This window comes from Heliangelus exortis, chromosome 25 (genome assembly GCF_036169615.1).
Source record: "Heliangelus exortis chromosome 25, bHelExo1.hap1, whole genome shotgun sequence".
Classification (NCBI taxonomy): Eukaryota; Metazoa; Chordata; class Aves; order Apodiformes; family Trochilidae; genus Heliangelus; species Heliangelus exortis.
Window position 1 is genome coordinate 3,569,746 of NC_092446.1, and position 24,273 is coordinate 3,594,018.

The following is a 24,273-nucleotide window of genomic DNA, read 5'->3' on the forward strand; positions in this document are numbered from 1 at the left end:
AACTGAAAGCTTTCAGAGCCTCCCCAATCCTCTTAAAAAGTTCCTTTTGTGCAACCACACGAGAAATAAACTCTTCCTAAAGGTGCCCATTCAGTCATATTTGGCCAAAAAAAAGATGATGATGGGATATTTGGGAATCTGGGGAGAAGATTTTCCTGGGAGAATATAAATATATAATATTTATATGTAATAGAAATTATATATATAATATAATTATATTATTATTTATATTTATATTATTCATATTATTTAGATATATTATTATATTATATATTATTTTATTCTTTATATATTTATTGTTATACTATTTCATTATTATATTATTATATTAATTTATATTATATTATATTATATAAATTATATATATTAATATATATTTTTTTATATAATATAAACCAAGAATATAAAAGAATTGTCTTTAGAAAGAAGAGATTTTGGGTACCATGAAGTTGATTTCTCTCTTCCACAGCCACGTTCAGAAGGGGAAGGAAGAGGACACAGAGTGAGCATAGGAAATATTTCCTGGGATGATGGGAACCTTTCCAACAGGAACTGCATCCTCATCCCTCCCAGCCCAGAGTCACCAAGCACAACTTTGGGGCACGTCCTGAGGCAGTGAGGAAAAGAGCTGAAAGTCTGAAAAACAGAGCCCAAGCTTGCTCTGCATTTATAAATTTTTATTAGCTGGGTATTGTACACAGTACTTACAGTTGTATCTATTAAAGACCAAAATACACTTGAAAAAATGCATCATATAAAAAAAATTATAAACTTTTGACTATATACAAACTTTGCCTTACATTACATGAATCCCAGTTGCCCTCCCACCCCCATTCCCAAAGATTTTATGTCCCCCTCCCCTCTTTTTTCACATGCAAGGCCTTAAAGCCATTTAGCATCACTTCTTCACATCCCATCCTTCCCACTCCTACAAACCTGGGGTTTGATCTCTTTGCTGCTCTGGGTCATTCACTCTCCCCAAGCCTCTTCTTTTACCCTCACCCCCCTTTTTATGCACTCTCCAAGTGGAGTTTTTACTCCAGTGTAGCCAACCCACAAAGAATTCTCATTTAATTCTTGGAGATTTGAACTTGATGCTGATGTTTCCAATGTAACAAATCCCCCCAGGAATAAAAAGCAGATTTTTTTGGGTACCGTGGTGCTGATTATTCCAATCTCAAGAAGCAAACCCTGCTTTTTAGAAGTGAAGACACCTAACCCAGAGCAAATGAATAATAATAATAAAAAAAAAAAAAATGACACTAGCACTCAGGCTTTCACATCACTAAAGTATTAACAGTAAGACTTCCTATAACACAAATCCATAGGTCTTAATTCACTTTCTACAACTGATCAGAGAACCTATAGATGAAGGGCTTATTGGGGAAAAAAAGCTGCTTGGAAGATGTTTACAAGTTTTTTAAGAAAAGAAGGAATTACTCATTAAAAAAAAAAAACAAACCAATCATCTATGTCAATATTCTTGCTTTTTTAACTTCCAACACTCAGAGGGGGTTCTCCAGGACAGATTAGCCAAAAATTGAAGGGCAGAAATATTATGGGGAAGCTGTCTCATTCCAGCACACAAATATTTTTCCCACCCATGAAAACTCCACTGGCTCAATGTACAGATGCTCTAAAAAAAAAAAAAAAAAAAAAAAACCCAACTATTTACAACAATGCTGCAAATTCAACAAAAGCCAATTTTTTGGTTCTTCCTTCACTAAAAGAGCTCCATATTTCCTGAAATGAGTCACCTCACAAGAAATGGTTTTGGTGAGGACATCACAGCCACCAACTGAAAAAAACCAATATAAGCACCATGCTCTAATTGGCCAAGGATTTTAAGGCAGAAGCAACCAAAGGCACCAAAGATGCCATCAATGCAAGAGAGGTGAACAAATGCCTTTTGAAGCACTGAGAAAAAAAATCCTGAAGATTTGTGAGCAGGGCATGAGATTACTGATGCAATTTAAGACAAACTCAAAGGAAGATTTATCTGCAGGAATGAGGCCACCTCCTCCCTGAACAGGTTTTCTCAGCTCCAGTTCACCATGTCACAGCTGTCAGAAGGGTAAGAACATGGAAGTCAAACAAAAAAATGAACTGAATTCCATGTAGAAATTCCAGCTGCCTGAGTGCAAGCATCAAATCTGCATTTTTCCTTTTTTTTTTTCACTGCCTCTGCACCTCCACAGGTGACTGACCTGGACATTGCCATCCACAGAATCCACACAAACTCCAGGACTCACAGCACTTAGCACTTCTCTACATTTCTGCTCCCTCCCCTTGCATTCTTTCCTTCCCATCTTCCCATCCTCTTAGATCCAGTAGTTTTCTCTTATCCAAAAAATAAACTGAATTTTCAAGGCTTTGTCTTTTGCATCCTCCCAGTTTTCTACAACTTCTTCATCTGCCCTCCACTTTCCACTTAGTCCTAAGCTTTCAAAACACAGCATGGGGATAATTTGGGTTTTTTCAAGTTTAATTTACTTTTTTTTGTCACTGGAAAACAGAATTCACTGACTTCAAGCCAGTCTCTCTTGTCCTTGCCTGCTATCCTCAAAACAACCCCAACCTCTGCTCCTTTACCTACTCAGGTTTATCATCACCTCCCTGACAATGCCCCCAGTATTTCCAATCCCACACCTCACTGCTGGGATGCAGTTTTATGTTTTGCAGAACACAAAAACTGAAAGAAATGGGACCACAGCACACAGGTGATAACACAGAGCATCTGCAGAACTCATTTAAGATGGGAAGAGACAGGCATGGAAAGCTGCAGCCTTGTTTAACTGCTTAGGAACCACAGCTTCCATCACCAAATTTCAGATTAAAAATAATGGAGCAAGCTTAAAACCTGCAGTGAACTACAGAATTAAAGATATGTTTTGTCATAAAGATATGTTTGTCCCAATACTCAGCCAGAGCCAGATATAGCTCATGAAAAAATCCTTTTTTTTTTTTTTCAAGTGTAAGTACTCCTTCTTCATTGCCACTTTTTTTTTTTTTTTTTAATTTAAAAGTCTATAAAAAGTCTGGAAGGTTCATCAATATCTGTCTTCATCTGTTTAACAGTCCTTCAGTTACATCAGGATGAGCTGAGTGGTTGCTCTGCTGTCAGGAAACAACCCTTGCTATGTGTAGAATGAGAGAATTGTAAAACTTATTTAAAACAAAACTCCAAAGCACCATCACAAAGATGATCAAGTGCTACTATTCTGAGATTGCAATTTTCTGTCTTTCAGAGAAGCCAAGAACTGGACTGGAAGGTTAGAAGGAAGATTTTTTTCTTTTTTTTTTTAAAATTCTTTGGGAAAGACTCACTTAAAAGTTTTAATTCTTTTTATACTAGCATCCACTTTTCTGCCAAGGCAACAACTACTGGCAATAAACTAAAATACTAAAAAATACCAAGAGATTGCATTGTAACAATTAAATCCTTATTCCCACACTACCCTCTCCCCTCTTATTTCTTGGAATAGATATGCAAGATATCCAATCCTGTAATACTCTTGAAATATTCCTACCATTGTGACTGGATGGCTGAACTTTTCCCACAGAAGACCTTGCTGTTTATATATTTTACAAGGTGGAATTTAAGAGACCCCTCCTTGTGCTTCTGCCAGTTTCCTAAGTGCTGATGCAACACCAGGAAACAGTTCAGTTGACCCTGAAGTCCAAAGGTGTAAGGAGTGGATGTAAAAAAAATCCAAGTCACTGCTGGGAAAACCAAGTTGTAGCCACATCAGTGCTGGTTACTATAAACTGGATTAAAGTTGGTGAACAGAAGGGCTGCCACTCCAAAAAGTTTTTGCTTGCCCCATTTCAGCATCTCAGTTATTGCTGATCAGTGGCATGCTCTCACCCAATGGCCAATCTTAAGGGTTAAAAGGAGAAAAAAAATAATTAAAAAAAGGCATGAGCAGTCAAGACTCTGAAATCCCTGTGCTGGAGCAGAAGAGTGTCCCAAGAAAAGTCATCAAGTTCCTATTTGTTGAGTCAAAATCTCAACCACAGACTGCAAATGTGGTGCTTGGTCTGTAGAAAAGGAGAGGCTGAGAAATGCTGATTGTCCCACTGAAAGACTTGCTTGATAGACTGGAAAGGGAGGGCAGACTTGGAGGAGAGACAGGAATTCTCTTCAGTTATTTCCTGAAGCAGGAGTTAGGAGACTCGGATCATCTGTGTCATCGCTTCTTCGTTGGCCTGAGTTGGATCCTACAGATTCAAAAGAAATATGGTCTTGTAACTTCAACTTTTTTTCCATTTCAGCAGAGAAAATCATACACAACTCGACCAAAAAAAAAAAAAAGATACTTCTGCCCTCTTCCTTGATCTCTTGTCATATTTTTCTTGTAATATGTTGTTTCTGGTAAGAGGGAAGACCCAGAACCGGTGTGGTATATGGGAAGGATTCTACAGAATAACTCTTCTGCTGAAACCATGGAACTGCTTTACAGCACTAAACAACAGAATAATTCTACTTTACTGTGTCCCTTCCCTTGAAAACCTGTCTCCCAACTTTTTATGTAAATCAACAGGCAGCTAAGAATCAGAGATATTGCCTAATTTTTCCTTGGATGTAAGACAAGGAGTCTCTAGCTTTAATTTATGTCCTAAAAGAACAGTTTGCAACCAGAAAGGCTGCAAAAACTATTTCTCAGGGCAAACAAAAAAAAGCATTCTCTGCAAAACAAAGTGAATATATTTCAATATTACTCTGGTTTCATTCCTCAAGGCAAGGAGACCTTTGCTATCTACAAGAAGTGAGACAAAAGGTTTCTTCATGACCGAAACAGGAATTCAAAGGCAGCGAGAGGCAAAGGCCAGCAGCCTAGCCAAAAAAAGAACAAACAAAACAGCAGAAAGACACCTCTAAAATATATCCTGAAGAAGTGAAAGCAGCAGCTGTTCAAGAACAGAGGAAATCCTACTTACTTGCATATGAGGGCTGTCTTTTTCCTTTGGGGAGAAGAACCGGCCCCCTTCTCCCCGCTTCCTGGCCATGGCGTGGCGGTGCCGGGACTCATGCAAATATTTCTGCAAAGAGATGAGGGAGGTAATGAGACAGCAGCCAACTCTGTATAATTCAGTGCTGTCAGGAAGGGAAATTCCTGACTGCTGGAAAAGCTTTCCCAGTCTTCCCCTCTCTGAAGAGCAAATGGTTACAGTCAATTCCTGTTTCGCAAGAGAGCGACGCAGATATTCCACAATTCGATCAGGGCTGACTTCAAATAGACACAAAAATTGAAGAAACACTAAGATTCCACAGTGGGTAGGTTTCTGTGCCTTTCTCCACCCTGTATTAGCTCCCGAGTTAGATTCTTACCCTTCTTTCTTTGGGAATTTTTCCCTCTGCTTCAAGCTTAGCACGTGCCTGCCTCCTCTTAAGGATCCGGTGATACTGCTTGGCATTTACATAGAGGGGTTCTTCTTCCAGCATTTCTGCTCCAGGCAAAGGGATTCTCTGGATGGCTGGAACTGACCCAGCTCCAGGTACCATCTGAACAGAGAAGATGTTTTTAGTGCTTGCAGCTCAGTGAACAAGTGAAGGTAGAAAAGTGATTTTTAAAAAGGGCGTTAAAATGGGAAGTTGTTTGGGGTTGTTTTGGAAGTTGTTTGGGGTTTGTTCAGATAAAGCTCCTTAACTTAAAAGGAGGAGCACAGTTGTTTTCAAACTGCAGAACAAATCAATCACTTATCAAGAGTGCTTGTTTTTTTCTGGTAAAATGTCAATCCATTCTACAATTTACATTCTCCAATTCTATGACCACATTATTGCTTCTTCTCAAATGCAGCACCCAGGGCATGCCCACTGCTTCTTTTTTTTTTTTTTTATCACTGCTATGATCATTTTTGTGCATTTTTTAAGCATTACTTGCTCAGCTGCTGACACCTAGTGGGGACAAACCATAAAAAGCTACACTACAAAGAAAAAACTGGCAGAAAAAGCACTCTTCTGAAGCAGAAAAACAAATACTAAGGGGTGCTCAAGAAAAGCAATAGTTCACTCCATCTTTTTCCATCTCTACTGATCAGTTAACAGCTGGTGCTGAATTTCAGCTTCTAGATTTCCAAACTCTACAGCTCTGGGAGAAAAAAAGTAGAGAGCACATAGACTGCAGTAGGACACAGGCCATTAAATCTGAAAAGCTTAATCAATTTTAAATTAGTGGGGGGTACTGAGACAACTGACCATATTAACTGGCAGGAGACAACAGTTTGGGTACAGACAGCTAAAACATCCTTAAAAAACACTCATGGAAAGTGAAACACATACCATAACCATTCCACCTGAATTGACAACATTTCCAGCTACTGGCAGTGTCACTGTGACAGTCCCTTGTCCACTACTGGTTGTGTTGGTGTTGGCTCCTGTTTGGACAATTTGTGCTCCAGCCAAACTGGCTGCTGGAATGGTGATCATGCCTGTAACAGGGACTGTAACTTTAAGAAAAATAAAATACAAAAGAAAAAACAAACAAACAAACAAACAAACAAAAAAAAAACAGGCACACAAAAAGAAGGGAACACCATTAGTCCCACTTCTGGTTTTTACTCATTCATCCTTCCATAGCATGCAGAAAGATTTAGAAAGCATTGGTGTGAATACCACCACCTCAGCCTCACACCTCCTATTTTGCATTTTTTTTTTTGTCTGCACAGTAATCCCAGTGTCAGATAAGGACCTTCTACCCCAAGGTGTAAAAGCAAACACGTTGCTATCCCAGCAGCCTCTGCCAAAGAGCCATATTTTGATTTTTGGGGTAAAGAATGCTGAGTACCAGCAGGAAGATCTCTTCTTCCATGCTCTATGCCAATGATCCACAGCACTCACAGCACAATTAGCACTGCAATTCCATGGTTTTTTTGATAATAATTACAAGGCAACAAAAATCTAATCAGAAAGATATGGAAAAGTCCTGCCTCTTGGCACCAAAGCTCATACCTTGTTGGAGAATGGTTCCATCAGCATTTACTGGCTGATAAACTATGGTCTGGCCTTCAGCTGCTTGTGCTACCTGCTGTCCTTGAACTGCTATTTGTTGCTGGGTCTAAACAAAAAAAGAGAAGACAAGAACTTTACAAATTGCTGATTTGGCAGAGTTGACAGTTCCTGAATTAATTCAGGTGTTTCACACATCTATTTCTTCTGCTTTATTACCAGCATCAAGAAATAGGATGGAGCACAAACCAAGTGAACTGCAGATCAAATACTCAAAGCACATATGAAATACTTTTTCTAACAGCATAGTAATATTTATAGAAAAAAGTTTTAGCTTTCCTGTCTCACTAAGAACACATTAAAGGAAGAACTATTCTCAGAAATTTAATTCTGGTCCTAAACAAGAATCAGCAGAACACCCAGGAATGACTGGACTACTTCACAAGATGTCACAAGCATGAAATTAGCAATACTTGATGTTTTCAGATTTCAACAGAGACAAAACCATGGACTGATAAAATACAGAAACACGATGGATAAAAACATGCAATCTATTTATTCTGCCCCAGAGTTATGTATGAAAACACTACAAAAAGATGAAATTTACTCTCAAGTTCTCCTCGATATTAATAATTCCTCTTTTTTTTTTTTTTTTTTTTTTTTTCCACTTAACCACACCTTAAGTCATTTGTCAAGTTTCTCTTCCTGTTTGCCCTCAAGAAAACCTTTTTCATGCTGGTGCAGTTACCTGTGTCTGGCCAGCAGTAACTGCAGTCTGTGGCTGCTGTATAATGATCTGCTGGGTCTGGCCCTGCTGCCCCTGTACCTGCACAGCCTGCCCACCTTGAATCTGAATCTGACCTGGCTGGACCAACTGAATCTGTGGAAGAAAGAGTCAGAAAGGAACATTAACTATGCCTCTGAATTCTCCCTCCTTGGCCTCAGCAATACAGAGTCAGCTCTGAGGATGATCAAGTGTTGCAAAGAAAAAAGAAAGCACTGATTCTTCTCTTTTTTCCACTTGAAAATTGATTTTTAAATTGGTTTTAATTGTTTGCTCCCTGTGACACAGCAGTCACCACCATCCAGGACAGAGGAAACATAACATGCCAGTGTCAGTACATGCTAGGAGTTCTCTGCTGCTTGCAAAATAAAATGCTTAAAATAAATGGATTATTCACATGAAACTAGGGATAATAATACTCAGGCTAAAGAAAAAAAAAAAGAGGAGCAAGATTTAAGGTATTTGTAGTGTTAATTATCCAGCATACAGAAGTACTCCTGGATATATTTCAAAGCTGTCTTCAGCTCTGCAAAGAACTCTTTCCACCAACATTCCTTAAAGACAACCAACTGGAATATGATTTTAAGCTTGTGCTTAAACAAGATTGGGTTTTCTTCCAACATCCAGACTTTAAAGGACCTAACACAAAATATATTGTCTTTCAAGAATGGAAATTTTAAATAAACACTGAATAAACCTCTCAGAACTCCAAGACATCATGTGCCCTCCTGTACTGTGCTGAACCTAAGTCTTAAATCCCCTTCTTACATCACCAGAACACTCTCATTATGCCACTCTCACAGTTCTTCCATTTGCTTTGAGCACCTGTTCAAATTTAAAAACTGCCTTTTAAACAAATATTTCAAAATAATTCCTTCTAACAAAGTCCATGTTTTCTGTATCTTCTACAGGATTACTGTCTGTGCAATGGAAATTCCTTCCCAGCCATCCCCTGTTAGATGAACTCAAGTACAAGTTCTTTTCAAGAAGCTTTCTTAAAAAAATAAAAAAATTAAAAAATCCTCTTTCTGAGCCATAAACTGAGTAGGCACCAGATCACCAACTACACTGCAAGGGCCAGTTAGAACAAAAATAAGAAAAAGCAAGAAAAACCCAAACCAACTCCAGCTGTATTTTCAAGACCATTTAAAAGGTTTGCTCCATCCCATAAAATACACCACCACCACCAAAAAAAAAAAATCAAATCCACCAAGAATTTTCATTGCATTAACACCCAGCTGAGTGCCAGAGCTCCAGCTGGGGCACAACCTTCTTTGCCCAGTTGATTTTTTAAGAGTGCTGAGGCAAATGCACAGTCTGAGAACATCACAGCTCATTCCCTGCAATTTCTCTGCAATTAAATCAGGGTTAACTCACCTGCTGCAGCCCCTGGGTTCCAGAAACTGGGACTTGCATGATTGTCTGGCCCTGCCCTCCAGGCACAGCCTGCACCATGATGGGCTGCCCAGTGGATGTGATCAGTTGCCCCCCGCTCACTTGGACCATCAGTGGTTGCCCCTGGACCTGGGAAAAAAAGGAGAAAAAAAAAAACAAACAAAACAACAAACAGAACAATGAAAAAGTCTGGTGGCACAAAGGCAGGAACTGAGGTGGCTCCCAGATGAGGCTAAATTCTTACCTACTTCCATGCAGTGAGCAGAGAAACTGAAGAGGCACTAAACCTGCACCAAATAGTTCCTAAATTTTTTTTTTTCCCTGATGTAAATTCTGTAAATTCTCTTTTTCTGTTGCAGGCTACCCAAAGCTTCCAAATCTAACAGCAATAAAGCATGGCTAAACTTTCCAGACAGAGTAATAACCTCAAGAGAAAAGTCTAACAAAAGAAACTTGAAATTGTTATTGGTAATCTTTAATTGCTGTTCCTAATGAGAAAGCTCTAAATAAGCTGCTCTGGCAGGAAGACTGAGGTAGCTTCAACTCTCTCCAATTAAATGCTTGGAATATTTTGTTTTCCTAAGAAATACACAGCATGCAGTGCTCTTGGAGAATCTCCTGATGGTTAAGTGAAATTATAAATGTAAAATGGAATATAAATGCAAGATGGAGTTCAGTAAGGACAAGTGGAAAAAAAAAAAATGAGCAGCAGGTACATCTTGGTGCAGTGAATTTATAAAATTTGGCATAAGAGACTCTGGACTCTTGGCCCAGAGGTGTCTCTGGTCAGTGGGAAAAATGCCAGAATGTAAAGAAAATCAAGGGGAAAACCCCTTGTTTAAACACCCTTTCCCACTAAGTTCTCACACTTCCCAAAATCTCTCTCTGAAAAGACCATATTATGGCTAAAATGTGAAATGAGTCTTCTCACCTGGGCAGTGACTCTTAACCATGCTCTGAGTTGTTCAGAAACAGCTGATAAAAAGTCACCAGGTTCCTGGTTCCTACATTTCAAGGATATGCACAGCAAATGCTCACTCCTCCACCACATGAACACACATTTTCAGCACATCCTGAACTACCTAAAAGCAGCTTCTCTTTCAAAAAATGCCTTAGATATTAACACATCCATGGAAAAAAAAAAAATCAGCATTTGTACCTCAGTGATCAATGCCCTGCCCAGAACATTGTGACTCTCCAGGTGCCCTCAGTCCCTTGCAACCCTGCTCTGGTCCCCCCAGACTTGCAACCCCTGCCTCCCAGTCCCTAAAAAAAATCAGGAGTGCTCATTTTGTGTTGCAACAGAGAAATAAAAGCATGCTCATGTCAGCCACAGAAAAGCACAGTCAGCAGTACAATACCAGTAAGCAGAAAGAAAAATGATTCATTCCAGGATTCTTGTTAATGGTTTAGAGCAAGCCAAAAGAAAAAAAAACCAAAAAAAAAACCAAAAAAAGAGGGGGGGAGGACAGGAGGTATATAATGACCATGACCAGGTGGTCACAGTGACCCAAGGAATTCAAGTCAGGCAGCTTTTCTGATTTTAAATCTGAACATAAAAAATGCTGTGTTCAACTTTACACCTGGCCAGACCATTCTGGTCTCTTGGAACTCTTCTCTTCTGAAGAATTAAAAGAACAAACAGAACCAAAATACTCAGTCAACAAGGCAGGACTGAACTGCTGTGGCTATCAGAGTTTATCAACACTTTGAAAAGTCTCCTGTGGGAGCATGGCAGAAAATATTTCACACTGAAATAAATCAGGGTTTGAAATAACCCTGCATTGCCTTCCAATTTGTGACCTATTTACTGATAAGATCCAGACTTCTCCAGGGTTTCCCTGTGCTGGTCACATGCAGATAAGACATGGGATCTCTCAGGCCCCTGAGGTCAGAATTGTCCCCAGGTGCCCTTTTTCATCACAGATTAAGAGATTTTGCTCTTTGAGCTGAGGACTCATCCACTTCTCTTTCTTTCATGTAGTGAAGGCACAGAACACTCACACTGGATGTCAGGAATCTCCTGGAACCTACAGGAAATCTTGGGATTATAGCTCTTGGCTGTTACTTCCTCATCTTGGTGGTTTTTTTTCCCCTTTTCAGTCCCATTTCAACCACTCTTCACTCTCAGAATTACAACAGCAGGAACTCAGGAATTCATCAGGGTTTTTCACCTTGGAGCTGGTTTTTTTTTTCCCCTTTTCAGTCCCATTTCAACCACTCTTCACTCTCAGAATTACAACAGCAGGAACTCAGGAATTCATCAGGGTTCTTCACCTTGGTGTTTGGGGTTTTTTTCCCCTTTTCAGTCCCATTTCAACCACTCTTCACTCTCAGAATTACAGCAGCAGGAACTCAGGAATTCATCATGGTTCTTCACCTTGGTGTTTGGGGTTTCTTTTCCCCTTTTTAGTCCCATTTCAACCACTCTTCACTCTCAGAATTACAATAGCAGGAACTCAGGAATTCATCAGGGTTCTTCACCTTGGTGTTTGGGTTTTTTTTTCCCCTTTTCAGTCCTATTTCAACCACTCTTCACTCTCAGAATTACAACAGCAGGAACTCAGGAATTCATCATGATTCTTCACCTTGCTGTTTGGTTTTTTTTCCCCCTTTTCAGGCCCATTTCAACCACTCTTCACTCTCAGAATTACAACAGCAGGAACTCAGGAATTCATCAGGGTTCTTCACCTTGGTGTTTGGGGTTTTTTTCCCCTTTTTAGTCCCATTTCAACCACTCTTCACTCTCAGAATTACAGCAGCAGGAACTCAGGAATTCATCAGGGTTCTTCACCTTGGAGTTTTTTTTTTTTCCCCTTTTCAGTCCTATTTCAACCACTCTTCACTCTCAGAATTACAACAGCAAGAACTCAGGAATTCATCATGATTCTTCACGTTGGAGTTTTTTTTTTTCCCCTTTTCAGTCCCATTTCAACCACTCTTTACTCTCAGAATTACAGCAGCAGGAACTCAGGAATTCATCAGGGTTCTTCACCTTGGAGTTGGGTTTTTTTTTTTCCCCTTTTCAGTCCCATTTCAACCACTCTTCACTCTCAGAATTACAATAGCAAGAATTCAGGAATTCATCAGGGTTCTTCACCTTGGTGTTTGGGGTTTTTTTTCCCTTTTCAGTCCCATTTCAACCACTCTTCACTCTCAGAATTACAACAGCAAGAATTCAGGAATTCATCAGGGTTCTTCACTTTGGTGTTTGGGGTTTTTTTCCCCTTTTTAGTCCCATTTCAACCACTCTTCACTCTCAGAATTACAGCAGCAGGAACTCAGGAATTCATCAGGGTTCCTGAGCATGCACCTGAGATCCACTGAAGTGACAATCCCAGATTATTCCTGCATGGAAAACCCTACAGCTGGTGTAAAGCAGAGCCCTACCTATTTTCCCCTAACCAATTTTCCTCTTTCCAAGCCTGGAAAAAAACACAGCATTAGATATGTGGGGATGGTGAGAGTCATGCAGTGCTCACAAACACAATTAGAGAGATCACCACTACCTGGAGGGTCTGGACTTGCTGGCCTGAGGCAGATGCCACCTGGGCCTCAGTCTGCAGCTGGACAGCAGTGACACCACCCTGCTGCTGGGAATAGGAACAGGAATAGCTTGAAACATGGAAATGCACAGCTCTGGCAAGAGACAATGAGACTTTGCTGCAAGAGGGTGAATGTAAAAACCCATCCCCCCTGCTCTTGGAGCACAAGGAATGGGAACACGTTTAGCAAATGGAATACCAGCCCACCTGGGGATGATCCTGACTGCCTGAAGTATCTCCCCCCCCCCCAAAAAAAAAAAAAAAGTCATTTACAGAGAACATCAGAGATTATTTAGCAGAATTGAGAATCTCAGCTTCAGTGTTTTGGATTGCTGCCTTTCTGCTTCGTGTTTCCCTTCACTGCCCAGGTTTCTTCCTGCAAAGGGGTTCCAGATTTTTGTCTGACTTGTTAGTTACAATAAAGGGCAATTAAAGCCCTAAATGGCTTTCTGCAGAGAAGAGCAGCACAGTGACTACAGCCTAAGATTAATCAATGTCAGCCCTGCATCAATGTCTTCCACCACTGCCCTTGAAGGACAATCTTGAGAGGTTGCAAGAGCAGTTAAATCTAAAAGCCTTTTCTATCTTTAGCCTCTTTAGTAAGAGTCCTAAAATAATCTGTTAACTGTGTTAGCATTTGGGAGATGAAGGACATCTCTCTGCTAAAAGCCTGCACAACAAAAGGCCTGTTTAAAATAAAAAATTATTTTAGAAAAGCATTTTATGTCAAATAATACAAGCTTTAAGAGCACATACTAAAAATGAAACAATCCAAGGTATGTTTTTAGCTCCCTTTTACCTACCAATAAAACCAAAAATATCTTTGCTTATCTGCTGGCAGCAGGTATTTTTGATCATTTTTAATATACAATTTTTTAACCTCAAGGAAAGTCTTGTTATGACTAAACAAGCTTCTGCTAAACACAGTGGAAGATGCTGGCTCCTGCTCTCAAACAGGCTGATGACAAAGCAAAGTTTCTTTTTTTATGAACACATAACCCAGCAGCTCACTCATTTCCATGGCAAACTAAAAAAACTCCTCTTGCCTCCAGGTAGAGCACACACACATAGGATGCAACAAAACTTTAGCACCAACACCTGAAAAAACATTATTGTACCTGGATGGGGGAAGCTTCCCAACAGTAAAAATCTCTAAGCCCTTAAAAAACCCTCAGTCCTCTTCACCTGCACATTATGTGAACTCAAAACCTCTTTCTGGAATGGATTAGTTCCACCAAAGCCACATTTTTGTTGCAATTCCTCTTACTGTGTGTTTGGTTTGATCCACCTGTCCTTGTAAAACAAAGGATCTGGATAACTACTTCTCTTTGAGAATGCTGAAGAAAGCCTCTGGGGGCTTGAACATAAAACTATTTTGATTTTGGGAGGTATCTACTCTGTTCCTTGTGCACAGCCAATTCCATATTAGTATTTTTTTAATTTAATATTTTAAATTTTGTTTCCTCTTTTTCCAGAGAGGATTTGTGCCATCCAGCTTGCAACCTCCCTACTCCACTGATATTTGGCAGCCTGTACACCTACAATTTTATTAATTTTATGATAAACACTTAAAAAAAAAAAAACAACAAAACAACCCAAAACATATTTCCTCTGACTTCAAGTCCAAACACTGAGCACAGATGAGGTGACAAAATCCAGGTAAACACAAGTCCTGACAGCATCATGAAGCATCTTGCTGGTTCTCTGAACCTCTGGAGTGTACAAACAGCTTTGTAACTCAGCACTGGCAATGCCAGCAGCCCCTGAGCACTTTCCATACCTGTTGCTGTATCTGTCCAGCCTGCACAACAATCTGCTCCGTGGAACTGTTGCTGTTTGCTGTGTACTGCTCCATAGTGTTCAGTTCCAGCAGAGGAAAAGGCACACCTCAGGCTGGCTATCTGGCAGGAGAAATTAGAAAAAAAAAGCATGTGATTATTGTCCTGAGGTTTGAAGAGTTGTCTTACCTCACAGGAGCTGAAAAGCAAACTGGCTGCTGGCCCTGAGGTCAGAATCACAGGGGAAGAGCTGCTGTTTCATCAAGGATCTGCCTCTTTGATCATCTCACTTTATTTTCACTGAGTGACTAAACTACAATTGCAATTTCAACAACACATAACTTGCCTGAGAAGCCCAAAGCATCCCAGTCTCAATCCCCTCATTATCTTCAGTGAATCAAACAGCAGCTATGAATCTGCTCTCTTTCTGGTTTACCCCTCAAGTCTGCATATTTGGGGCCTACACTGCAGATGGGAGGAGGAGAGGAGTGTTATTGCTAAAAAAAACACCTCAGAAAACACAGCTTGGCTGTAAAATCAAACCACATTTCAAACCTTCAAGAAAGCCCAGTGAAACTCCTTCCCCAATTATGCAGCACTCCCACCTCATCTTTCTTCTCTTCCTACTTTCAGATGTTTTGAAAATAGGCAGCAGACTTCTCAATGCTTCCATCCTTTTACTGCCCCAGTTCTTGGCTCCCTGCCTACGTGTATGAAGAACACACTGTTTAAATAAAACACTCAGTTCCATTACCTGCTTCCCCCTCACATCTCTTCTCAGTGAATCAACAAGGGAAGAATTCTTTTTCTGTTACTTTCAATGAAGTATTTGATTTATCCTCTGACTGGACAAGTACCTGCTACTTTAGTGAAAAAGCAGCCTAGAACTTTAATCTTCCAAGTCTAAAGGAACAAAAAAAATAAAAAAAATAAAAAAAATAAAAAAAATAAAAAAAATAAAAAAAATAAAAAAAATAAAAAAAAATAAAAAAAAATCCCCCCTTCAGGTTTCAAAGAAAGCCACAAAAAATTGAGTCACAACTTGAGCTAACTGGATCAGTTGCTGTGGTTACTCCTGTAATGACACCTCCCACAATTCCTGCTCTTTAGCTTTAAAACATCCTTTGTACTTCTTGCATTCACCTGAAGAACACTTCATTTGTCACCAGCTTACTCCTATAACCTAAAAAAAGCCACAAAGATTTTACATTTTGTTGCTTTCTTGCACATTAACACCAGATGTCACTTTCCTACAAAAACAAATGAGTACAGGGGGCACATTACTCAGCCAGAACAACTCAAAAACCTTCTCAATCCCTATCCCAGCTTTTGTTCAGAATAAGGATGGAATGGCAGGAGCCCTGGAGCTCCTCATCTGAGCCACAGCACTCCAAGGAACTACATTTCCCTGCAATTTTAACTCTGTCCTTGGCCCACTTAGGAACAGCTTTTCACAGAATAAAAGAACACAAATATTCTTTCTGAAGATGAAGCTGCCTACCAAGTCTCATCTCAGTGGGGCACTGTACACCTCATTTCTGCCCTAAACACCTCTGGGCTTCTCAGAAAACACCTCCCACATTTCCTTCACCAGGGAAGGGTTTTAATACCAAGCCCAGGAAGGCATTGAGCTGGATTTGCCCAAAATCCTCTGGTTTAACCAATAACCAAGCACAGACACCTCTGCTGGGAGATGCTTCATCACAGACCCCTCTGTATTAAGTCCCCCTCTTGTTGATTAAAACATGAGCACCACTGTAACCCTGATTCTCTGCACCTGCCAAGGGCACAAACAGATTTTTCATGGGGATGGATCCGACTCCTCCCAAGGGATTGTTCCAGAGCATCCTCATTGCTGCATCCAACTGAAGATGGGTGATGGGCTCCTCCTCACCAGCCCCTTGTCTGCCCTGGAAATGACTCTGTTTTACTTCCAGCAGCATCAATTCCCAGATATCCACACAAATACACATCCCAGGCTGTGGAAGCTCCACCAACAAGAGTTTCCTTAGGGAAGAAGTGATGCTAAGGACAAAAAAAAAAACCTGCTAGGACCTGAGCTTGCTTGCAAGCCCAGCTTTTAAACCCACTGCATCCTGAAGGAAGATCCCTGAATCCATTGGCAGAGGTTCCCAGGACAGATCCCATCCCTCTGTCCCTCTGCTGTGTCACCAAACACTTTTTGGAGGGACAGAAGGACAGGAGCAAGGGACAAACCCCCAAACCAAAGCCAGGATTCCACTCCACACGAGGAGAAGCCACACTCCCACCATCTGCTCCCCACATTTTCTTCCCGCCTTCCTTCTCAACCATTCAGCCGGGGACGGCTCCCCCAGGGACATTTTTTTTTTTTTTTAAATTTTATTTTATTACAGAAAACCTCAGACCTGGGGGAGGAGGGGAGGGTTCGCTCAGGGGGCACCCGGGGTAACCAATGCCCCGCAGCTCCCGGAGGAGAAATGACGGCACCGGGGGGGTTTCTCCTCACATTCGGAGGACATTTGGTGGCCAGGTGCGATTAAAGGGGGGACCGGGGGGGAAGCTGAACCGGGAGCCCCGGAAAGAGCGGGAGGGAGCCCCGGGGAAGAGCGGGAGGGAGCCCCGGGAGCCCCCAGCCCGCCCCGGTTTCCCCCCCCCGCTTCCCCCGGGCGAGGCGGAAAGAAGAAAGAGAAGGGAGGAGGAGGAGGAGAAGGAGGAGCGGCCCGGGCTGCCCATCTGTCACCGGGACCGGCGGGGAGGCTTTGCCGCTCGGCTCCCCCCGCCCGCTGGAAGGCGGGGCCCGGGCGGCTCCGTCCCAGCCGCCCCGTAGGGCCAAGGCCCGGCCCCGCCGCGCACCTCAACGGCCCGGGCCGCGCTTCTTCCTCCTCCTCCTCCTCCTCCTCCAGCCCCGCATCCGCACCTCCCGGTACGCTCCTCCCGCCGCCATCCCGTGACTCACACACACCCGGTGTGCGTTACCCCCACACCCCACCCCGGGAGGAGCCGCGCCCCGTCCCTCCGCCTTCCCCCCCCCCCCCAAGGTCCCTGCGGGTCCCGGAGGTGCCCGCGGGTTCCGGAGGGGTCCCCGGTCCCTCCCCTCCCGGCGCTCGGGGGCTCCATATTGGCTGCTCCCGCTCACCGGGCCGCGCTCCCCCGGTTCGGCTCCCGCGCTGATTGGCTCCGCCGCCGCTCCCCGAAACCCAATCAGCGCCGCCACTCAGCCGCCGCGCAAAATGGCGCCCAACCCCGGACAAAGGCGAGGGGAGGGGCGGGGCCAAGGGAGAAAGGGGCGGTTCTAAAGCTGGAGGGGCGGAGCGAAGGGCGAAATGGGCGGGGCGAAGGGAGAAAGGGGCGGAGCGAAGGGAGAAAGGGGCGGAGCGAAGGGAGAAAGGGGGGATGGAAAGGAGGGGGAAGCACGGAAGGCGCATGCGCAGAGCGGTGCCCGCCCCCTATGGCCGCTCCTCCCTCCTCTCGGCCTCCCCCGCCCACCCCTTCCCCCGCCGCTACTGCGCCTGCGCGCCCGGTGGAGCGCGCGCACGTTTTACGCCCGCTCCGCCCCTTTCGGCTCTACCCCGCCCCTTCTGCTCTAAACCCCGCCCCTTTATGCTAAACTCCGCCTCATTCATATAAACCCCGCCCCTTTGGCTCTAAGCCCCGCCCCTGCCGTCACGCTCGTGCGCGGCGGAGGCGGCTTCCGGAATGTTCTCGGCGCCGATCATAGAGAGGGCGGTCCTCCCGCATGCCTAGAGCGGCGGCTGGCGGCCATCTTGAGTGAGGCGGAGGCCGCGGTGGTGCGGAGGAGGCCGGGCTGGGCCGGTTCGGTTCGGGTTGGCGGATGTGGGGAGCGCTGGGGAAGCTCTGCTGGGCTCACGGCCCGGCCCGGCGGATCCTTCTTCACGCCTTGCCCGCGGGTGTGGCCTCCTGAAGGGTTTCCTGAAGGGGCAGGGAGGAGGGAAGGCCTAAGGGTGCCGGTTGTGTGGTGACCTTGGGCTTGAGGCCTCCTCTGGCACCTCACGGGTTGGAGCGGTGGGGAAAGCTCCCAGCAGAGTGTTCAGAGGTCCTGGCCCTCTCCTTGGGTTTTTTCAGGGGGTTGTCCCAGCTGGCCCCTAAATAAAGGAGGCTCAGCCCTTGTAGCTTCTGCCACACCACCCTAATAACTGTTTTTCTCTCTTGTCATCTTTGCAGCCGCAGGAGTCTTCACCACCCCCCCCGTTGCCATGGCCACCCACTTCTCCAAGGATCAGGAGGAGAGAGTGCGTAGGAAACGTGTTCCCTGGGCAGCTGCTGGGTGTCTGAGCAGGGCCCTTCCCTTCCCCCATGGAAATGGCAGCTCTGCCATCCAGCTTTGGGGAGGAATGGCCCTGATCCTGCTCCAGTTTTGGTGCTTATGGCAGCGAGGCAGATCCTCAGCTGCATGGCTGGGGTTCCCCAGCACTGCTTGGGTGCCAAGATGGGCACTAATCCAGTTGTGCTCTCTCTGATCTTCCTTTTCAAGCAGGGATTTGGGGCAATTAACTGCTAAAGTGCTACGTGATGCTTGGAACTCAGCTTGTGGAAAAAAAACCAAAAAAAACTTAAATGGGTGTTGGGTTTGGGCATTCATCCATTCTCATTTCCTTGGGAACAGCATCTTAGGTTCAGTGCCTCACCCAGGCACCCCAGATTTTCCTTCTTATCAGAGAATTCTCTTACCTCAGTCAGTCTGATTTTTCTTTGTGCTTTTTTTTTTTTTCCCCTCTCATTTTTTTCTTTTTTTTTTTTCTGGTTTTTCCCTTGTTTTTTTTCCAGATTAAGTGTGTCAAAGGGGACCTTTTCTCCTGCCCCCCGACGGACGCGCTGGCACATTGCATCAGCGAGGATTGCCGCATGGGGGCGGGCATCGCTGTGCTTTTTAAGAAAAAATTCGGAGGCGTTCAAGAGCTCCTGGATCAACGTGAGTGACACCCGTGGGGTGGAGATGCAGGAGCTGAAGGGAAAAACCCTTGATTTCCAGCAGGACGGGTATTCCAAGCTACCTGGGGTGCAGTGGGGATGCTGTAGGGGAGTGGAACTCTTCTCAAAAGGTTTCTGGGGTTTGTTTGTTTGTTTTTTTAGAAAAGAAAACTGGGGAGGTGGCTGTTCTCCAGAGAGAGGATCGATACATTTATTACCTGGTAAGAGTTGGGCACTTCCCTGTGGCTTTAATGAAGCTTTTAATGATTTTTAGGGTTTTTTTGGGTTTTCTTTAGGAAGTGTGAGGTGGATCACTCAAATCTTGCTGGTCAAGGAGAAGCCAGGCCCTTTTGTTTATGAATAAATCATTTAAATTGAGTGAACTGGCTGCTAAGTTACACTGTTTTATGCTGTGGAACTTCTTTTTCCTTCCCAGGAATAAGTCTGGGTGTTGTGAAGTGGTTCCTCAATTCCACAGGTGTCAGGGTTTAACACAGGCCTGGCAATTAAACCAATTAACAGCTGCTCTCTGTTAATCTCTCTCTGATAAAGAAAGGAGAGAGAATGAGGGAGAGAGATTGATGGGTTGGAAACTAAACTGCACAGCTTTAATGAAACAGGAGTGATAAATAGGAAAAATGACTAAATCTATACAAATACACAGGAAAATTGATCCCAGGTTCCTCCCCCCTCTCCCCCAATAACTCTCCCATCCCCACTGAGGCTGCAGGGCAGCTCTGGGAAAGTCCAGGCTGGAATCCTGGGGTCAGGAGCAGTTGGGAGCTGGAGACAGAACACACAGATCCAGGCTGGGATGGATCAGGAGCACAGGCAGAGGAAGGGATGGAATCCTCCCAGGATGCTGAAGGAAACAGGGACAGGGGAAGAAGGGGAAGCAGGAAGGGGTTTGACCCTTGTGGTCCCTCAGATTTCTCCTGAGTATGAGGTGTATGGGATGGAATCCTCTGTTTGGTCAGTTCTGGCATCTCTCTTGTCCCTCCCTCCCCAAAGGAGGCTGCAGGTGGGACCTCTTTGTTCCTTCTGGAGGGTAAAATGTTCCTCAGAGCTGAGCAGTGGCCTTGGCTCTGCACACCAGGCTCCAGCAGTAACTCTGAACATCAAGTGGGATCAGTCCCAGAGCAGCCACTGAACAGAAACTTGCTGTTCATTTCAGCAGTGCAGCTCCTGACAAGAGACTGAGCTGAAAGCAAAAGGACAAGACAAAAAATCCCCTTTATTATTAAATATTTATTATTATTATTTATTATTAAAGCCCCTGGCCCAAACCAGGACACCTTTAGGAGGTGTGAGGTGGATCACTCAAATCTTGCTGGTCAAGGAGAAGCCAGGCCCTCTTGTTTATGAATAAATCATTTAAATTGAGTGAACTGGCTGCTAAGTTACACTGTTTTATGCTGTGGAACTTCTTTTTCCTTCCCAGGAATAAGTCTGGGTGTTGTGAAGTGGTTCCTTAATTCCACAGGAAAGAGTTTGTAGGGATTCTGGTGAAGGCCCCACTGACCTCTGCCATTTCTCCTTAGATTACAAAGCAGAAAGTTTCTCACAAACCAACCTATGAGAGCATGAGGAAGAGTTTGGAAGCCATGAAAGCTCACTGCCTCAACAATGGAGTTACTGACATTTCCATGCCCAAGTAAGAAAAATGAGTCCCTGCTACTAAATAAAAAAGAAATAGTTGAGTGTTCCTTGTCTGGAAGGATGTTTGGGAGCTGCTCCCCTGCCACCCAGTGAGTTCAAGTCTCCCCTTGCAGTCAAGTGAAGGAAATGTGCATTTCCCAGTGTGTTTCAAAGCCCAGGCTGAGTTCTTCCCTGAGTTCTTCCCTGAGTTCTTCCCTGAGTTCTTCCCTGAGTTCTTCCCTGAGTTCTTCCCTGAGTTCTTCCCTGAGTTCTTCCCTGAGTTCTTCCCTGAGTTCTTCCCTGAGTTCTTCCCTGAGTTCTTCCCTGAGTTCTTCCCTGAGTTCTTCCCTGAGTTCTTCCCTGAGTTCTTCCCTGAGTTCTTCCCTGAGTTCTTCCCTGAGTTCTTCCCTGAGTTCTTCCCTGAGTTCTTCCCTGAGTTCTTCCCTGAGTTCTTCCCTGAGTTCTTCCCTGAGTTCTTCCCTGAGTTCTTCCCTGAGTTCTTCCCTGAGTTCTTCCCTGAGTTCTTCCCTGAGTTCTTCCCTGAGTTCTTCCCTGCCTCCTTCCCTGAGTTCTTCCCTGCCTCCTTCCCTGAGTTCTTCCCTGAGTTCTTCCCTGCCTCCTTCCCTGAGTTCTTCCCTGAGTTCTTCCCTGCCTCCTTCCCTGAGTTCTTCCCTGCCTCCTTCCCTGAGTTCTTCCCTGCCTCCTTCCCTGAGTTCTTCCCTGCCTCCTTCCCTGAGTTCTTCCCTGCCTCCTTCCCTGAGTTCTTCCCTGCCTCCTTCCCTGAGTTCTTCCCTGCCTCCTTCCCTGAGTTCTTCCCTGAGTTCTTCCCTGAGTTCTTCCCTGAGTTCTTCCCTGAGTTCTTCCCTGAGTTCTTCCCTGCCTCCTTCCCTGAGTTCTTCCCTGAGTTCTTCCCTGAGTTCTTCCCTGAGTTCTTCCCTGAGTTCTTCCCTGAGTTCTTCCCTGAGTTCTTCCCTGAGTTCTTCCCTGAGTTCTTCCCTGAGTTCTTCCCTGAGTTCTTCCCTGCCTCCTTCCCTGCCTCCTTCCCTGCCTCCTTCCCTGCCTCCTTCCCTGCCTCCTTCCCTGCCTCCTTCCCTGCCTCCTTCCCTGCCTCCTTCCCTGCCTCCTTCCCTGCCTCCTTCCCTGCCTCCTTCCCTGCCTCCTTCCCTGCCTCCTTCCCTGCCTCCTTCCCTGCCTCCTTCCCTGCCTCCTTCCCTGAGTTCTTCCCTGCCTCCTTCCCTGCCTCCTTCCCTGCCTCCTTCCCTGCCTCCTTCCCTGCCTCCTTCCCTGCCTCCTTCCCTGCCTCCTTCCCTGCCTCCTTCCCTGCCTCCTTCCCTGCCTCCTTCCCTGCCTCCTTCCCTGCCTCCTTCCCTGCCTCCTTCCCTGCCTCCTTCCCTGCCTCCTTCCCTGCCTCCTTCCCTGCCTCCTTCCCTGCCTCCTTCCCTGCCTCCTTCCCTGCCTCCTTCCCTGCCTCCTTCCCTGCCTCCTTCCCTGCCTCCTTCCCTGCCTCCTTCCCTGCCTCCTTCCCTGAGTTCTTCCCTGCCTCCTTCCCTGAGTTCTTCCCTGAGTTCTTCCCTGAGTTCTTCCCTGCCTCCTTCCCTGCCTCCTTCCCTGAGTTCTTCCCTGAGTTCTTCCCTGCCTCCTTCCCTGCCTCCTTCCCTGCCTCCTTCCCTGCCTCCTTCCCTGCCTCCTTCCCTGCCTCCTTCCCTGCCTCCTTCCCTGCCTCCTTCCCTGCCTCCTTCCCTGCCTCCTTCCCTGCCTCCTTCCCTGCCTCCTTCCCTGCCTCCTTCCCTGCCTCCTTCCCTGCCTCCTTCCCTGATTTCTCTGCATTATGGTGATTTATGAGGAGCTGAGTTACTGCCCCAGGAAACCGGAGCTGCTTGAAGTTGCTCAGAACATGAGCCCCTGCCTGACAGCTTTTTTTTTTTTTTTTTTTAATGTCTTGTTTTCCAGGATTGGATGTGGCCTGGACCGCCTGGAATGGGATAAAGTTTCAGCAATCCTTGAGGAAGTATTTGAAGACACAGACATCAAGATCACAGTTTACTCTCTGTGAGCAAAGAGAGCCCCATTTCCCTGGATTTGGGGAGTGGGAACTGAGGAGAGGGAAACCTGCATGCTGAGCACCTCCTGGTCTGAGCAGGGCTCGCTTTGTGGTGGCTTTTAACAACAATTTAAAAACAAAAAAAGCTCCAGAGCAGCAAATTTGGACTCTGGTGATCAGGGGAGGCTTTGAGGAAGGCAGAGGTGGTGGTGTCACCCTCTGCCTGTGCCAGCTCTGTCCCCTGGAAGCCACCAGATGTCACTGGTCCTCCACAGAGCCTGCACTGGAGCTGACACTTGGTGTGCAGAGAGAAAGTGGAGTTGTGGTGCTGGGGGGTTTGTTGGGTTGGTTCTGGTGAGCCCTGGAGCCCTGACACTTGATTTTCTTTCAAGTTTTGCAGTGTTAGGAGCTGGCAGACAGTTTCCTTACTCTGTTTGTTACAGGATTAAAATGTAAATTTCTAATTTCTGGCCACAAATAATTTTTTTTTTTAATTTTTTTTTTTTTTTTTTTGGTTCTGAGATTGTACTCACTCAATTCCTGCTGTCAATATTCAATAAAATTGCACTTCAGGATTCTGCTGTCAGACCAGAGCACGTTTCCTTGTGAAAAAGATCCCTCTGTATGTGTTGTGGCTGCATTCCAGAGGACAGATGGGTTTCAGGAGGGAGTGCTGGGGCTGTGTAAAGACACCTTGAGGGGTGCATTTTGTACTTTATTAATTGCTGTAATTGGCAGAACTCTGTTTTCTGAGGGGCCACAGGTGTGATTGACAGAAATGGTGTAAAAAAAAAAAAAATTAGTGTGGATTTAGGTTTGATTTTCATGTTTCTTTTTTTGCTGCATGTGGAGTTCAGGCGTTAGGTGCAGGTTGATGTTTGTTGTCACCAACAGCAAAAGAAATCTGTGCCAGGCTGGGTTCAGGACATTATTGGTAAACATTTGGCTTTTGGAAGTTTGGTTCCAGTACAGAATAATTCAAATATTCCACATTCCTTTTGTTTGCTTCTTTCCCACCCTCCCCTAACAAATCTTTCTGACTTTACCCTAGGAAGCCAAGTCTGTTGAATAAATAAAAAATATGAGACATAACAGTTAAGAAATTTCTGATGGAACATAAGATTCCTCATTTCTTTTCACTGTGAATTGTGGGAGGGTTTTCAGTTCTGTTCTGTTCTGGTTTGTCCTGTGTGGTTTCCTTGCTGCTGCAGATCTGCAAACCCTGGTTGTGT

At 44.6% G+C, this 24,273-nt stretch overlaps 2 protein-coding genes across 15 annotated transcripts; one reads left to right on the plus strand and one right to left on the minus strand.

Annotated features, from left to right (window-relative positions):
* Positions 1–662: 662 nt before the first annotated feature.
* NFYA (nuclear transcription factor Y subunit alpha) lies at positions 663–17,712 on the minus strand. Of its 10 annotated transcripts, XM_071768518.1 has the most exons (11): positions 17,570–17,712; positions 15,504–15,634; positions 14,454–14,574; positions 12,635–12,721; positions 9,111–9,257; positions 7,698–7,829; positions 6,953–7,058; positions 6,284–6,450; positions 5,333–5,506; positions 4,942–5,043; positions 663–4,221 (listed from the first exon to the last, which is right to left on the minus strand). In XM_071768518.1, the coding sequence occupies exons 3-11, from the start codon at positions 14,526–14,528 to the stop codon at positions 4,168–4,170; spliced, it is 1,044 nt and encodes a 347-aa protein (XP_071624619.1). In that variant the 5' UTR covers positions 14,529–14,574; positions 15,504–15,634; positions 17,570–17,712; the 3' UTR covers positions 663–4,167. The 10 variants fall into 10 exon arrangements, with proteins under 10 accessions (XP_071624619.1, XP_071624622.1, XP_071624620.1 ...); XM_071768521.1 differs by lacking the exon at positions 15,504–15,634 and having other exon boundaries at positions 12,638–12,718; positions 17,570–17,711; XM_071768519.1 differs by lacking the exon at positions 15,504–15,634 and having other exon boundaries at positions 12,635–12,718; positions 17,570–17,711.
* Positions 17,089–23,627, plus strand: OARD1 (O-acyl-ADP-ribose deacylase 1). 5 transcript variants are annotated; one of them, XM_071768535.1, is made up of 6 exons: positions 17,089–17,356; positions 18,616–18,683; positions 19,219–19,363; positions 19,525–19,583; positions 20,904–21,016; positions 22,951–23,627. In XM_071768535.1, the coding sequence occupies exons 2-6, from the start codon at positions 18,648–18,650 to the stop codon at positions 23,051–23,053; spliced, it is 456 nt and encodes a 151-aa protein (XP_071624636.1). In that variant the 5' UTR covers positions 17,089–17,356; positions 18,616–18,647; the 3' UTR covers positions 23,054–23,627. The 5 variants fall into 5 exon arrangements, with proteins under 5 accessions (XP_071624636.1, XP_071624634.1, XP_071624633.1 ...); XM_071768533.1 differs by lacking the exon at positions 17,089–17,356 and adding an exon at positions 18,028–18,201; XM_071768532.1 differs by lacking the exon at positions 17,089–17,356 and adding an exon at positions 18,100–18,221.
* Positions 23,628–24,273: the final 646 nt, after the last annotated feature.